The 17751-nt window shown below is 34.4% G+C and overlaps 1 protein-coding gene across 2 annotated transcripts in view; it reads right to left on the minus strand.

Moving 5' to 3' along the window:
* RPRD1A (regulation of nuclear pre-mRNA domain containing 1A) overlaps positions 1-17751 on the minus strand; it is a gene marked incomplete at its 3' end in the record, with an annotated part of 72899 nt that overhangs the window by 40702 nt on the left and 14446 nt on the right. For both annotated transcript variants that reach the window (XM_082668272.1, XM_082668273.1), the window contains exon 2: positions 456-585. In XM_082668272.1, the coding sequence (XP_082524398.1) occupies positions 456-585 (130 nt within the window). The remainder of the gene's footprint in view (positions 1-455; positions 586-17751) is intronic.

The raw sequence follows: 17751 nt of genomic DNA on the forward strand, positions 1-17751 counted from the left end.
TATTCTATATTTCCAAAGCATTAAAAAATGTTATGACATACACCCACACACTAGAAAACCTTAAAATCATTATAAGCAACATGAAAGGGGTACTAAGTTTTTCCAGAAATATTAGTTGGAAGATTGATAGTTTTATAAGCACACAAATTTTCAATTCAACACATTCATTCATTCTCAATGAATTTCATTCCAAAATGGCAGCTGCTTTTGGTTACTTAAGGAAAAGGTGAAATTCAGGTACTCCAAATGCCCACCTTAGTAACAGCTCAAAAAATGTTTCCTTCACAGCAAGTATTTAACACATTTACAAATGCCATTACAGGTGAGTCTTTTCAAGTGAAAACTTCAAAGAAATATATACTTTGTTTTATTTTAATGTCTTAAGGCAAGTTTTAGCAAAAGGACACATTAGGCATTTACAACAGGTTACCTAGTACCCAAAACAATTATCATACCTTGAAACATGCTTAAAAGCCTCCACTATAACTGGTGCAAAATCTTTTGTAAACTCTGGCCCCTTCCTTTTGCTGTTCTGAATGACATCATTAGCTAGGTAGAGAAAAGTAAGCTTCCTGTTTGGTTTGGCTGAAAAAAAAAAAAAAAAATTTAACCTAATTAAAATATCCTCACTTAATTTAGACAAACTTTCTCAATACCTGAATTAAGCAGTTTGAGAACTACGACAAACTTACTAACCTTTTTGTATTATGTTCAACCCTAACTTCTCATTCTACTACCAAACTTAGCAAGTCATTATTCTTTAAAAGATAACTACTCTGGTTTCTGAAGGTCACTCACGTGAGGAAAAAAGAGAACTAAAGAGGCAGAGATAGTCAATGAAATATCTGTTTCCTTACAGTTCTAAGTCGCCCAAACCACTTATCCTTGATTAGTCTTTTTTTCCCAAAACAAAATTATTTATTTATTCCAAATTATTTATTTAATCCAAAATTAAAAAGATATTGGTGGTAAGGAAATAGACTGTTACATGACACAAGATAAAAAGCCTAATTCTATATTAAAAAAAAAATCAAACCTTAAAAATAAAAATACTACCACCTCGTGTCGTGGACACGAGCACCATAGGGCCAGGGATGGACCAGCTGTCAGGTGGGCAGGCGGGCGGGGAGGAAGCCAAGGCCGCAGCTTGAGGAAGGCCCTGGCCCCTCCTCGCCTGTGTCTGGCAGAGCCAGTGTGAGACGAAGAGACTGTTAAGGGAAACACTGACCAAAACCGCCCGCCCTGTTCAGGCAAGATAGTAACCACTTGCATGAGTTATCTTACAACAGAAGGTCCTGGTTCAGAACGTGGAACTAACAAGTTACCACAAACCAGAAGAATTTGGGAAAGGTCAAAAGAGAGAGGAGATGCCAGTCCATACATCCTGCCAACCTCCCAGAATCCTTCTCACTGGAATCCATCTTGGCTGAGCAATCCTTGATTGCTAGTCATAATTATTTCCAAACTAATAGTTTTATACACAGAAATCCTCACCTCTGACTATCCTGTACTAAATTTTATTAAAACTATTAAACACTACATGAAATACAGCCACTTAAGATGATGACTGGTCATGTTATTAAAATGGTACCCTAAATCTTAACTGAATTTATGACTATTTTAATACCCATGTTGATTTAAAACTCAATATTATTGTCAAATAAAAGAATACAAAATGTAAAATAGGTTGAAAGAGATATCACTTCAATCAATTACATATTTTTTGTTTATGAAAGAAATATTTGCCAAGCTAATAGAGTAAATGTTAGGGAAACCAAATGGACAAAGTTTAGATTTTTCCCCCCTTTGGATTACATGGCCTTAAATAACTGATTCATCTTGACAAAAATATGCCCCTACTCACTATATTCTGTGGGTATAGTCATCCTCCCAAAAGAGCAGATAAGATTTCACTAATTGCTGACCAGAATCCATTTTTTACTGGTTACAATGTTAAGTGGCATAGTAGTATTAAATATGACTTAAGATTCATATATAAAAGGAAAACCTATTAGTTGAACACAATCTTTTATATTGACTATTTTCATAATTCAATTTTACTAGAATTAAAATTGAATCATTCAAAGTTGTACAATTATATTCAGAAACAACATACTTTGTGGCATCCACATTACGATGGTGTAGGGGACTTATGATCAGGACTGATAATCCAGTGCACTATTCATGTGGGCCAGTTTATTGGATTTAAGACAAATATTTGGGCCAGGTGCACTTGGTCCTCAAGATTTGAGTATTCAATTTAAAATTTAACCCACTTTTGAGTTCACATTTTTCTTTTAGGGGAAACTAGCATCCCAACCTTCTCATAAGAAACTGTAAAATACTGAGTCACAACTGATCGGACCTTACAAACCTGTGCCACCCACTGCATAACCTGGTTTGCCTGTCTAAAGTTGCAGCCCACCAATTTTCATGCTTTTGAAAGTTGCTGGCATAGAATAAAGATAAGGGAGAGATGGCAATACAGAGACCAATTTCTGATTCTTCCGGCTTGTCTGGTTAGTCAAGCCATAGAGTATAACTGGTTAAGATACCAGGACCCTTTCCCATGAAAATAATAATGGCAACTTTCCCAGTATTCAACCCTTTTTTTTTTTTTTGTACCTACCTCTGCCTCTGCCCACAAAACACCTCACACAAAGAAAAGGCCTTATTTAATCCAAGTATTAGAAGTATTATTTAATCCAAGTATTTGCCTTCTTAGCATCAAAATGAGTTTAAATACTCAAATCTGTTCTAAGCACTTTATATATATATAGATAAATATATATATAAAACCTAATTTATCCATATAATGTAAGGTACCATTATTATCTGCATTTGGCAGTTGAATAAAAATAGACATCAAAAAGGTTATCTGCCCACAGTGAAACAGACAGGAAGGGATCAGCCATGATTTGAATCTTAAAAGTCCAACTCCAAAGCATTCCCTCTTTACAACTGGACTATGCCTACTGTCATAAATGAAAGAGGATACTACCTTTAGAGAAGATTTAGTAGCAACTCAACCAAAATATTTTATGTTAGCAGTATTATTCACAACAGCCAAAAAGTGGAAGCAATCCAGTGTCTGTCGAAAGATGAATGGATAAGCAAAAGGTGGTATATACATACAAATAGAATACTACTCAGCCTTAAAAAGGACATTCTGACACATGCTACAATATGAATGAACCCAGAGGACATCAAGTTAAATGAAACAAGCCAGTCATAGAAAGACATATACTGTGTGATTCCATTTATACCAGGTGCCTAGAATAGTCAAATTCAAAGAAAAAGTAGAATGGTGATTGCCAGGGGCTAGGTGAGGGAGATATGGAGAGTTACTGTTTAATGGGTATAGAGTTCCAGTTTTATAATAGGAAAAGAGTTCTGGAGATGGATGCTAATGATAGTTGCATAACAGGATAAATGTACTTAATACCATTAAACTTCACACCTAAAAATGATTAAAGCGGTCAATTTTTTGTTATGTTTATTTTACCACAAACATTTAAAAGTATACATTTTACACTGTTTTTTAAAATTTGTGAGCTATTAATCTCTTGAAACTAATTCAGAATCATTTCTGCAATGTACACTAAAGTAAAAATTTTCAAGATTTCAACACACATTTCCCAGTATATTCCAAAGAATGAACTCTGTACCAGGAGCATGGCTTTAGTATGGAATCCAAATACCAAAACATAATTTTCATTTCTTTCCTTGTGGAACCCAGGCTAAAATATGAGAAAAACTAGAAATTGCCATAAATTATACCCTTCTCCAAATTTTCAGAGAAAAGTTTACTTCCATTTAAAACTTTATGTAGAACAAATAATAAACTAATGCAACAAATCACAACAAGCAATTCCAGAAGAAAATCACAAAAATGATTTTCAAATAAATTTTTATAAGTTATATATAACAGAGCCATAAATTGTTACAAAGACATGCAAAGTTAACAGAAAGGGCAAACAAGCCATTTCATAATTTCTTAAAGAAATAACTCTATTGGCAACAGAATATAAGGCTAAATAATGGGTCTGATGTAATCAACTTCTACGTTTTTACAGTTCACAGTTTCCTTATAAAGACACATATTTTCTCAATCTTCCATTCAATTTAACTAGCGTTTATTTAATGTTTGCTATGTGCCAGGGACCATGCTGGGCACAGACCAAAAATAACCTTTCCTGTTCAATCAGGAGTTTGCAAGCACCATACAAACTGGCACATGATAGGTGACATGACTAAGTATGTTAGTTCTCTTTTTTTAATTCTTTGTCTTCACTAATATATGACACCACCAGAGAAAGCAACCATAAATTCAATATTATATCCCCGTTAGTCTGTGTGTATACTGCTATGTTTGTACCAATATAAGCCAAGTAAGGACTAGTCAACGTATTGTGAGAAACCATTTTCTTATATCTCACCTCACTGAACTAAATCTTAAGCTCCTGTAGGTACTAAGTATAGCCCTTTTCCAGGGACCTTGTATATGAATAGGTACATCAAAACAAATAATAATAATAATAAAGTCTGGCTGGCTAATATAAGAGAACATAGTATTACCTAAAAAGTTGAGCATACTCCCCAAAAAGGGCGATACAAGTTTAGTTCATCACACAAGTAAGAAATGGATTCACAATAATTCACAAACAATTCAAATAAGGATCAATTACAAAGCTTCAGAAAGAAGAATCCAGACTAGTAAACAATAGGAAACAAACTTATTCAAAGGATTACAGAAATGCCATCTAGTCTCACTAATTCATACTGAGTTCATAATCTAGTTTTATTTCTTCATAATCAGAAAGTGATAGGATCATTACTTATTTTCTTACACTGTTCAGACCATATGCCTACTTGTTTTGATATGATACAGAATATCATAATCTAATTTAATCACTGTGTTTTTATGTAGATTGAAATTTATAACCACAGTAGATGATAATGCTCATAAACACAACAAATAGCTAAAAAAACGTTGTTTTATCTGTAAATACAGGAACCTTCTTTCCAAGGGAAGCATTCTATATAGAGAAGCAGCAAAAAAATTTAATAAACAAATATATATATGTATATACACACATGCATGTACACACACGCACCAATGAGCATTACTGCAGTTCTTATAGAAGGACATCAGAAGAAAAGCCATTATCTTGAAACAAAAATCTATTAAGGATTTATTAACAACTGTTGGACAGCCCTATTTATTTATTTCCCTGATAAACTGAATCACAGACTAGAAAACATGTTCATATGGATGGATAGGTGGCTGTAAGGCAGAAACTGCTTTAACTTAGTAATATTCTTTGCCACAGAAAACGCATAGTCAACAGATGGTTCTTGAATGGATCCTATCGATCCCAGACAGGACAAACAGTTCAGTCAGACACAGATGGCTGCTTCTTAATGGCTGAGGTGGGTGAAAAATGGATAGAGCTGGCATACTCCTGTATCACTGCCAGGATGCCTCACACTTTTGGTAGCCCATCCCTTGCTTAAAATCCTTCAAAGATTTTCTACTGTTCTCCAGATAACATTTTAAATCCTTAACATGAACCAAAGGCCCAAAAAGGTCTGTCTCCACCTCTACACTACTCTCTCTTCATGCCCAACACTACTCCTCCTCCAATTTCCCCAACTCCTACCCATGCTTTAGACCTCAGTTAAATGGTTTCCTCTAATTTTTCCCTGACCACCCACTACACATAGGTTAGGCAGCCCTGATATGCTCTCATACCACCTCATACTTTTCCTATGGAGCATTTACTCCAACTATAATTGTTTTAATTTAATCTGGTGCTTCCCAACTAAATTCCATCTAAAGCAACAATTGTCAGTCTCATCTACCAATCTATGGAATCAAGGCTAGCAGCTGATTCATAATTTGCTCAACATTTACTAAATCAATCAATTTTGGCCTAAACTTATGTCTTTAATTATTTGTTCTACTAGCTTAGCTTCTGGTCTTAACCTCACCCAGCAGCTGAAAGGGGAACACATGTAAAATTACACTACTTTCAGAAACCTCAACTTCAAATTCTGATTATGGAAGACAAACTTTACTTTCTTACAGATCTAGCACTCTTTCTTATTTTCAGTGTATTGAGTTCAAATATTTACTTTTCCCCTCCTCCATTATAGAGTTCTCACAAATCATAACCCCATTGAAAAATATGCAAGTAGTGTGAAGGGGAAGGTCAAAAAGTACAAATGTTAAGCAATTAAAACCAACTATCATTTTCTACCTGTTAGACTGATCAAGATGAACGTCTGACACTAACTAAAGTTGGCAAGAATATGGGTAAGATTATCACCTTTAGATATCTTCAGACATTGTAATTAAAATATAAATTAGTGTGACTTCTTAGAAAAATAATTTGGCAATATCTATGAAAAATGTAATGCACAAATCCCTTGACCCTGCAAATTTCACTTCCAGGAATTTATCCTATGGGTATCTTCTCATAAATGCACAAAGAAATCACTAAGCATATTAATGATAAAACACAAAAGATAGAACTAATTAAATCATGGTACATTCATACAATCCAATACTCTATAGCTGTTAAAAAATGAGATAGATTTATATACAAATATAGAAAGATATCTAACAGTACTTAATTACACACATCCAAACAAACACACACATAGTAGATAGCTTTACTCTGGGGGAAGATCAAGAAAGAATTTGAGGGGGATCAAGAGTTACCAACAAAGAAGTCATAACATGGAAACATGAGCTATATATTAAATGATTAACTTGAGCCTCCATGCTGAAAAGGGCTTCTGGGTAGTACTGACTTGGTGCTCCACCAACTGACTTTGTCCTGCAAGAGCATTTACCCATGATCTCTCCTGTCTCAATGTCTGGTTTAAAAAAAAACTCCACCTAGGCCCAGACAAATGGACATCTTTCCCATTCTAAAAGGCCCAAGGCAATTCTGCTTCCTCAAATTTTAAAAACCTTCATTTTGGTATACACAACAAATGAATTCTTAAAATCTTGAAAAGCACAAACTTCATCCTGGACCATTACACCACTATAAAAGACACTGTGAACTGGAAGAGTTCTAAAGAATACACATCACATTGTATATTCACATTATGCTTATAGAGTGGAACTGAAACTAAAACTTTTTTGGCCTATTAAGAATATCTTTAAAATAATACTGACTAGTTTCTTATGACCTAGGCACTGTTCTAAAAGTTTATTACGTATCTCATTTAGTCTTCAAAACAACCCTACAGAATAAGTTATTATCCCCATTTACCAATGAAAGAAGTATTAAAGTAATTAAACGCACTAAAAGAAATGCACTGAAATCAATCAACACATACTATGGTCCCTAAATAACATTTTGTTAATAAAAGCAGGAACTACATAAGATGAGCCTGTAACATCTCGTCGTGATAGAAAGTAAGAAAATTATTTTAAAAACTACCAAGGTTGTATCCAAAGGACACAAGCAATGCCCCAAGATGCTGCCACTGGCAAAAGAGTATCAAAAAGAACGACTACAATGGTCTGAAACACAAATAGCTAAAAATCCATAAGTTCATAAAAAATACTTTAAAAAAAAAGGTTGCTAAAGAACTAATTTAGCTGACAAGGGGTAAAAAATAAGCCATTTATCCTCCTTTTCCTGGATGAACTGAATTTCAGAGTCAACAATGGCTGATGAAGAAAGTTCTTATGCAACAAATGCTCAAACTGCAGCATGCCTCAGAACCACTTAGAGGGCTTGTTAATACACAGATAACTGGTTCCTACCAATAGTTTCTGATGTAGGTCTGGGATAGGACCCAAGAATTTGCATTTCCAACAAATTCCCAGGTGATACTGATGCTGCAGAGGCCTACACTTTTTGAGAGGCACTGTTAGAAAAGAATTCTTCATAATAAACACAGAAAGAATAAAAGAACTAGAAATTCATAATTTCGCAACTCCTGATAAAATAAGGAGTCTAACCAACCACCATCAGAAGCTGCTAAAACCACTGGGTGAAAGGTGATGAGGAACTTCATAATGGATTCATAATGATAACAACTGAATCCACTGATCAATCTCATCCCTAAATATAGAACAACTTGACATTAGGTATCTCTTAATGTGATGCAGCAGGAAGTGCATAACACAGGTAATGCAGTATTCTTTGGGAATGACACCATAAGGACGGAATTACCCAAATGCCTAAGGAGGGAAATTCTATAGTCCATGTGACACAGTCTCCTCAACAAGTAAACTACATGAAAAAAATGTAGGGGGAAAGGGGACACAAATTAAAGAGAACTGTTAACCAAATGTTATGAGTGGAACTTTTTGGATTCTACTTTGAACATTAACTATAAAGAGACATTTTTCAAGGAATCTAGGATACTGAACATGGACTAGGTTCAACAAAAATCAAAGTTAACTTCGTTAGGTGTGACAGAGCTCTTACAATTACATTAAAATTTTAATATAAGGCTTAATTTATCTATTATAAATATATCCTGACATATGTGTTTTAAATGGTTTGAAGTCTGGGTTTTGCTTTAAAAAAACAAAAAAACGGGAAAATAAGTAGGTATCAGGGTAGGAAAGATTTAGGTAGATGAAACCAGAAAGGTATAACGTTAGTAACAATGCAGCTGGGTGATGGGTTCATGGAAGTTCAAAATCTTATTGTCTTTACTTACTTTTGTATATAATTTTAAGTCTATGATAAACAGTTAATTTAAAAATTAAATAAAAATTGAGCATAAAAAGTGAAATCTCCTTTCATCTCCACACCCTCACCATGAATGAGTTAATTATTTAGTATGTGTATCCTTTTCATACCATTTAATGTGCCTTTGCAAATACTATATACTTATTCACAGATACACACATACACAGAATTTTTTCTTCAGTAAGATCATGTTACACATAATGCTTTACAGTTTTCTTCACACTTCATATATCCAAAGCATTTTTGTGTTCATAAACAGATCTGTTACAAACTCTCTTTAAGAGCCTCATTCCTTTTAATAACTACTTAGTCACATGATATATATATATATATATATATATATATATATATATATGTTGTTTCAAATCTTTAATATCTTTTATGTTTGTAAACCTGAGCAAGTATTTCTATAGGATAGATTTTGACAGGCAGAGGTGCTAGGTTAAAAGGTATGCAGTTTAAATTTTGACAGATATTGTCAAGTTGCCCATCAAAAAGGCCAACTGTTTGAACTCCTCCCACGTGAAAATGCTCATTTCCCAACATCAACATAATACTATTAATATTTAAGATCTTTGCCAATCTCTCAGGAGTAAAGTGATCCTGTTTTTATTTGCAATTCCCTATATATTACTAAAGCTGATTTCTCAGTCATTTATATTCCTTCTTTTGTAAATTGAAGGAATTCAATTCAAGTTCCCCACTCACATCATTTTCCCTATTTTCCTACTGAGCTGTTTGTTTTTTTATCAACTCACAGGAGCATTTTATATGTTATGCATATTAGCTTTTTCCTGTTTTAGGTAGTGCAAATATTTTCTCCAAATCTGTTGCTTAAATTAAAATTCGATATTTTCTGCATTCAGAGATTTTATAACTTTATGTAGCCAAATCTATTTCCTATATGACTCATGGCCTATATTGTATTTAGAAAGTCCTTTCATGATCCAAAACTAGAAATGATTATAAATATGTATTTTTCTTACATGACTCCATAGTTGATTCTTTTCAATGTTATATCTTTAATTCAACTGGATTAATTTCATATGACATTAGTTAGGAATCTAAGAATCATTTATTAATATTCCATCTCTTATCACATGAGTTTCAAGTGTCTAATTTACCAAATGCCCACATAAAATAGGTCTTCTCACAAATCTCTACTCTGTTCCTTTCATATATATATATTTCTCTTCCTCTACCGACATCATACTCTCCTAATTTCAATGTCTTTACAGTCTACGTGGATACCTAAAAGGGCACACTACTTTCATTATTGTTTTCCCTTCAAAACTGTCAAAATTCACAAGACAAAGATTGCCTTGGCTCTTCCTCCACATTCACATTTCCCAATGATCTATAGAATTAGTTTTACATTTCTTACAGACTGCCCTGAATTTACAGATTAATCTGGGAATATCTGACCTCTCTGCAATCAATTTTTACTTAGCAATTTTACATACTACTGTACTTTAAAACACATACAACAAATGTATGTTTTAAACCGATAAAAAGTAAAATTTAGTGTTTAGCATACAGTTACATTAAAATAAGCTTGTTAAAATACTAACACAACAGGCAAGCCCGAAAATATCCTATAATATCAAAGACAAGAAAATACTGGTAGAACACACTAGTCTCAGAGTTCCAAATGATGTGTACCAATTCCAATAGAAAGCCCAATTTGTAGAGGACTTCTGCTTCTGAGAAGATAGAGCAGACATACTTTTCCCTATTCCTCCTGCAAAGCACAACTACAAATCATAGACATTATAAATAAACCAAACATAGGAAAAGAAAAGGCAGCAGACTGGCTAGGGAACTTGGGAGTTCAACACAAGGTGAGTTCCCAGAGTTTTCACTTTGCCTCATATATCTCAGATTCAAAGTTGAAGAGGCCAGCACCCCAGAAATCCTAACAGGTGCAGATATAAAAAGTTGCAACAAAAGCCTTCTCACTCTCGTCAAAGGAGCAGGAAAAGGGCAGCCTAGCAAGACAGAAAAACTTTTAGAAAATACCCTATCTACTCCAACCAAACACACCGCAGAAAGGAAAAGAAAAGAGAAAAAAGAAAAATCTGTGACCCCACTCACATCCACACCAGCAAAGGCTGTAATGTGGAAGCCCAACACCTCTCTAGAGTAGTGTCAGAGAAGGCAAAGGAGGGAGCCTGGACTTCCACCCCACTCAGCAGTAAGGAGGCACTCACTGGGGTGGTGTCACAGAAGGCCTAGTGGAAAGTCAGCACCTCCACCGTGGCCCAGCAACTCTGTGGTATCAGCGGAAGTCTCGTGGGGAGCCAGAACTCCCACTCACACCCAACAGTAACAAAGAACACCTCCTTCCCCTGATGGGGTAGTGTCAGAGAAACCCAGCTTAAACAGGATTAAGTAAGGTCCAGAGTATCATAACATAATATAATACAAAAAAATCTATGGATCAGCAAAATTTCCATCATACCAAGTACCAGGAGGCTCTCAAGCTGAACGAAAAAAGTCAGTCAGTAGATGCCAACACTAAGATGACAGAGATTTGAGAATTATTGACAAAGATTTTAAGGCAGCCATCATAAAAATGCTTCAACTAGCATATGCAAATATGTTGAAAATACAAAATTTGTGGGATAAAGCTGAAGCAGTGCTGAGAGAAACTTGCAGCACTAAATGCACACACTAGAAAAGATGAACAAGTCTAAAATCAATAATCTAAGCTCCCACCTCAAAAACCTAGAATAAGAAGAACAAAATAAACACAAGGAAGCATGAGGAAATAATAAAAGTAAAAAAAAAGAAAAAATGAAACTGACACATAAAAATAAAGAAAAAGCTGCTTCCCCCACCCCAGTTTTTTGAGATATAATTGACATACAGCACTATATCAGTTTAAGGTGTACAGCATAACGGTTTGGTTTACATATACTGTGAACTGATTACCACAGTAAGTTAACTATCATCTCGTATAGACGCAAAAACAAAAAGATAAAAAAATTTTCTTCTCCTTGCGATGACACCTCTTAGGCTTTATTTTCTTAACACTGTCATACATATCATACAACAGTGTTAATTATAGTCATCCTGTTGTACATTACATCCCTACTACTTATTTATCTTAGAACTGTTAGTTTGTACCTTTTGACCACCTTCTTCCAATTCCCCCTCCTACACCTCGACCTCTGGCAACCACAAATCTGATTTCTTTTTCTGAGTTTGGGTTTGTGGCTTTTTTTTTTTTTTTTAAAGATTCAACATATAAGTGAGATTGTAGAGTATTTCCTTCTCTGATTTATTTCACATAGCATTACATCCTCAAGGTCCATCCACATTGTTAAAAATGGCAGCATTTCCTCACTTCTTTAAGGCTGAATGATATTCTGCTGTGTGTGGGGTGTGTGTGTGTGTGTGTGCGCATATCTCACAACTTCTTTATCCATTCATCTCTTGATAGACACTCAGGTTGTTTCCATGTCTTGGCTATTATATCAGTTGTATTTCAATATATTAGGAATAAATATGAGAAAAATAAAAATAAAATATCCCTTTAAATTGCTCAAAATAATTGAAATACTTAAGTGTAAATAAAACAAAACAAGTGCAGGACTTGTATGCTGAAAGCTACATAATACTGATAAAAAAAAGTCAAAGAAGATCAAAATAAATAGAGAAATATACCATGTTCATGGATTAGAAGATGTTACATAATAAAGAGGTCAATTTCCCCTAAACTGATATGCAGGATTAATGCAACTCTCATCAAAATCCCAGCAAAATAATTTTTATTGATATAGACCAGATTATATTCTAAAGTCTATAGACAAAGGCAAAAGAACCAGAGTAGCTAAAACAGTTCTGCAAAGGAATACAGTGGAAGGCATCAATCTACCCAATTTCAAGACTTATCATATAGCTATCAAGATTACCTGTGGCATTGGTGGAGGGAGACACACATGGATCAATGGAATAGGACAGAGAACCCAGAAACAGACTCACACAAATACACTCAAGTCAATTTTGACAAAGGAGCAAAGCAATTCAATAAAGGAAAGACAGCCTGCCTTTTCAACAAACGGTGCTGGAGCATTTGAACCTTGACCTAACTTTCACGCATTATATAAAAATTAACTCAAAGTGGATCATGGACTTAAATGCAAAACTATAAGTATTTTAGAACAAAACACAGGGAAAAAAATCTTTGGAATCCAGGGCTAAGCAGAGTTCTTAAACTTGACACTAAAAGCATAACGCATAAAAGAAAAATTCAATAAACTAGGGTTAAATAAGGGTGTGCCGGGATTGAGGTGGATGTGGCTATTAAAAGGCAACATGAGGGTTCCTCGTGGTGATGGAAATGTTCCATATTTTGACTATATCAATGTCAATATTACAGTTATGATGTTTTTCAATATCTATAGAGATTTTATTTTAAACTAGTTTTCCATGATGCTATCATTGGGGGAAGCTGGAAATGGGTAAACAGGACCCCTCTGTATTATTTCTTACAAATGAATGTGAATCTGTAGTTACAGAAAAATAAACAGTATTTTCAAAAATTTCATTTTAAGTCCTCTAGTTTTGAAGCTAAAAAATCACTACAAAAGCACTCCCAGAAGAGGGTGGTTGAAACAAAATCCAGTGTTCACTCTACATATTTATTTATAAACATTAATATCAATTTCAGTGACTTAACTCCAAAAGAATCTGAAAGCTAAAGCTTTAAAAACGAAAACAATTACTACATTAAACTAGGCAAGATAGAGATGAACTAAAAGAAAATTAATGCAAAGCACCCATGGTCTCTGTTAATCTGAGAACAACTCTCAAACTTTCTGGTTTCAGGACCCCTTCATACTCTTACAAATTCTTGAGAACCCCAAAAAACTTTTGTTTATCCACCAATACTTACCTTATTAAAAATTAAAACAGAGGAATTCTTAAGACATGTGCTAGTTCATTTAAAAACAATTTTTAAAATTATATGTTAACATAAATAACATTTGTTTAAAAAATATATTTCCACCAAAAAAATTTTAAGTGAGAGGAATCATATTGTTTTACGTTTTTGCAAATCTCCAGTTCAACAGAATACAGCTGGATTCTCATATGTGCTTCCTATTAAACATACCACAATATATTGTTTTAGTAAAAGTAAAGTTAAAAAAAAAGCAGACCACATCCAAATATAAACTTGGTAAGAGAAAAATGTTTTAACAGTCTTTACAGATAATTGTGGATATTCTTTGAAACTACACCAAAATCCAACAAGTTGTAGTTTTTAAGAAGATTCTAAATTGTAATATGGAATCTGAAAACATATCAATGAACGGCTAAAACCCTCTTACATTAAAATACTTTAAGCTACCATGCTCTTTGAATGGATCTTTGACTCCTGTATAATTTTGTAACATCATGCATAAGTCTTTTGAAAAATACTGGTTTGCTGAGTTACACAAACATTCCAACTGCTGAAACATTTTATTAGGCAATATAAAAAAATCACATTTGTAAGTATCACTATTGATTTCACTGGAAAAGTGTTTAAAAGCATTGGGAAGTTGTCAGGCTCATGATGGCACATTTGAGTTTTTCAAAATTCTAATTTTTGCTTGAAAACTTGAATTTTATAATGGGCAACAAATACTGTCAGTTGTCTTCCTTGATGAACAGGTTCATTGTATTCATTTTTTTGAGAAAACATCTGCCAAATATCCGTGTCTGAATAATCACAGTTTCTCTTGTCATTTTTTCAAATAAAATGGTGCTCCATGAAAAAAGCATCTGGTTTAGCTCACAACTCAATCACACAGGCATATTTCCTCCAGAATGTTCAGTATACGGTACTTTATGTAGACTTCCCATTTTGTCACACAGATTATTAAAAAGATATTTAATCACCTCTAATGCAATACTCAATAGTCAAAGACTGACAGCTTTTCCCCTAAGATCAGGAAAAAGAGAAGGATGTTCACTTTTACCACTTTAATTCAACACAGTATTGGAACTTCTAGCCATAGCAATTAGGTAAGAAAAAGAAATAAGACATCCAAATTAGAAAGGAAGAGGTAAAATTATCTCTGTTCACAGATGTTACTTGTATAAAACCCTAATGAGTCCAAAAAAACTGTTAGAGCTAATAAATGAATTCAGCAAAGTTGCAGAATACAAAACGTTCAAAAATGAATTGCATTTCTATAGATTAACAATGAATGATCCAAAAAAGAAATTAAGAATTCTACTTACCATTATATCAAAAAGAATAAAATACTTAGGAATAAGTTTAACCAAAGAGGTGTAAGATTTGTACACTGAAAACTATAATAAGAAATAAAAGAAGATACAAATAAATTGAAATACATCCCATTTTCACGGATTGGAAGACTTAATATTGCTAAGATAACACTGCTCAAAGCAACCTACAAATTAAATGCAATCCTTATCAAACTCCCAATGGCATTTTGGTAGAAATCAAAAAACTCATCTTAAAATTCATATAGATTCCCAAATGATCCCAAATAGTCAAAACAATATTTTAAAAGAAAATTAAAATTGAAAGACTCATACTAACTGATTTCAATACTTACTAGAAAACTATCGTAATCAGAATAGTGTAGTATAGGCATAAGGACAGACATATAGACCAATAAAATGGAAGAGCGAGCATAGCAAAAAACTCTTGCATATATAGTCATCACTAGTCATTATGGAACCGCAAATTAAAACCACAGATACCACTCCATTCCGATTAGAATGTCTTTTTTCAAAACAAAAAAGAAAAAAACAGAAAATAACAGGCACTGATGAAAACGTGCAGAAATTGGAATCCTGGTGCACTGCAAGTAGGAATGTAAAATGGCACAGCTAGTATGGAAAACAGTACAGTTGTTCCTCAAAAAATTAAACACAGAGAGCTTTCCTGGTGGCAAAGTGGTTAAGAATCTTCCCGCCTATGCAGGGGACATGGGTTCGAGCCCTGGTCCAGGAAGATCCCACATGCCGCAGAGCAACTAAGCCCATGCGCCACAACTACTAAGCCTGCCTGTGTTCTAGAGCCTGTGAGCCACAACTACTGAGCCCATGTGTAGCAACTACTGAAGCCCACGCACCTAGAGCCCGTGCTCTGCAACAAGAGAAGCCACTACAATGAGGAGCACGAGCACCACAACGAAGAGTAGCCCCCGTTCGCTGCAACTGGAGAAAGCCTGCGTGCAGCAACGAAAGACCCAATGCAGCCAAAAATAAATAAGTAAAATAAGTTTATTTTTTAAAAAATTAGCATCGAATTACCATATGATTTACCAACTCCACTTCTCGGTACATACTCAAAATAAGAAGGGACTCAAACAGATATTTGTACAACCATGTTCATACCAGCATTATTCACAATAGCCAAAAAGTGGAAGCAACCCTAATGTCATCAACAAATAAATAAAATGTGGTATATACATACAAGAGTATTATTCAGCCTTTTAAAAGGAAAGAAGTTCTGACACATGCTACAGCATGGATGAACCTTGAAGATATTATGCTAAGTTAAATAAGCCAGTCACAAAAGAATAAACTGTATGATTTCACTTAAATGAGGCAACTACAGTAGCTGAATTCAAACTGACAGGAAGTAGACGGGTGGTTGCCAGGTGCTGGGAGAGAAAAGGGAATTATTGTTTAATGGGAATGGAGTTTCAGTTTGGGAAAATGAAAAAAGTTCTGGAGGTGGATGGTGATGACAGCTGCAAAACAATGTGAATGGACTTAACTGCACTGAACTGTACACTTAAAAAATGGTTAAAATAGTAAATTTATATTATGTATATTTTACCACAATAAAGAGAAAGAAAAAAAGGTTAAAACGTTAAATTTTATGTTATGTATATTTTACACAACGAAAAAAGTGCACACGCACACACACGCACAGAGACACATGCACTCAAGGGTCAAGATTTAACCAAATTAGTAATCTGAGCTACGCTGATGAGCACTGTCAGGTAAGTGATATATTTTTTAAGCTGTGAACGTGTGGCGTGAAAAATACAATGATTACTGGTACAGTCTGGTGTCTCTGCCTTGACTACTGATTAGACACTACCAGTTTTCACCCACCTTTGCTTTTACACCACCACAGAACATGCCAACACAGTGAAAAGGGCCAGGGGAGAGAGAACATCTCAGTAGTACTATGAAAACATTTTTTACCTTGTCCCATATGCCTCTTAAAAGGGTCTTGGTGATCCACCAAGGGGGATCCAGTTACCACACTTTAAGAACCACTTCTCTAAAGATGGATAAATATGGCAAGAGCAGAACAATATGATAGACTGAAAAAGCTGGAAATTTTTCAAGTCTTTCTCTCAATCAGGTAAATGTTTATAAATGGAGTTCAATATTTGCCTTAAGATGTCAGAAGTTCCAAATTCAGGCACTACTCTTAAAAAAAAACAGCAAAACATTCTGTAATACTCCTTCTAGCTCTAAAAGTCTCATTCTATATACTTTGCAACATTCATTCAGTAGCTCACTCAACACATACTTACTGTGTATCTACTGTATGCTACGTTGAGGAAACAAAGGAATAGGCTCAGTCCTCCAGTAATAAGAAACTCAACACAGAACCACTAAAATACTATATGTTAAATGCTATAATAATAGCAATAAAAAGTACATGGAGGTGACACCAGAGAAAATGTCAAGAATAAAGAGAACTGACAAATATGAAGATAAGACCATTGAAATGGAGTCTGGGGAGCAGAAAGAAAAAGAATAAAGGCAAGAGAACAGAGTGAAATGTACCTGTGGGACACCACCAAGCTAACAAACACACATTATAGGAGTCTGAGAAAGAGAAGAGGGTGCATAAAGAATATATGGAGAAATAATGGCCCCCAACTCCACAAATTTTAAAAAAGGCATGAATCTACGAATCTAAGAAGCTCAATGAACTCCAGGTAGGAATAACTCAGAGACCCACACTGAGAAACATTATAATCAAACTGTCCAAAGACAAAGACAAAGAATTTTTGAAAGCAGCAATTAG

The sequence above is a fragment of the Grampus griseus genome, assembly GCF_964374135.1.
Source record: "Grampus griseus genome assembly, chromosome: 12".
Taxonomy (NCBI): Eukaryota; Metazoa; Chordata; class Mammalia; order Artiodactyla; family Delphinidae; genus Grampus; species Grampus griseus.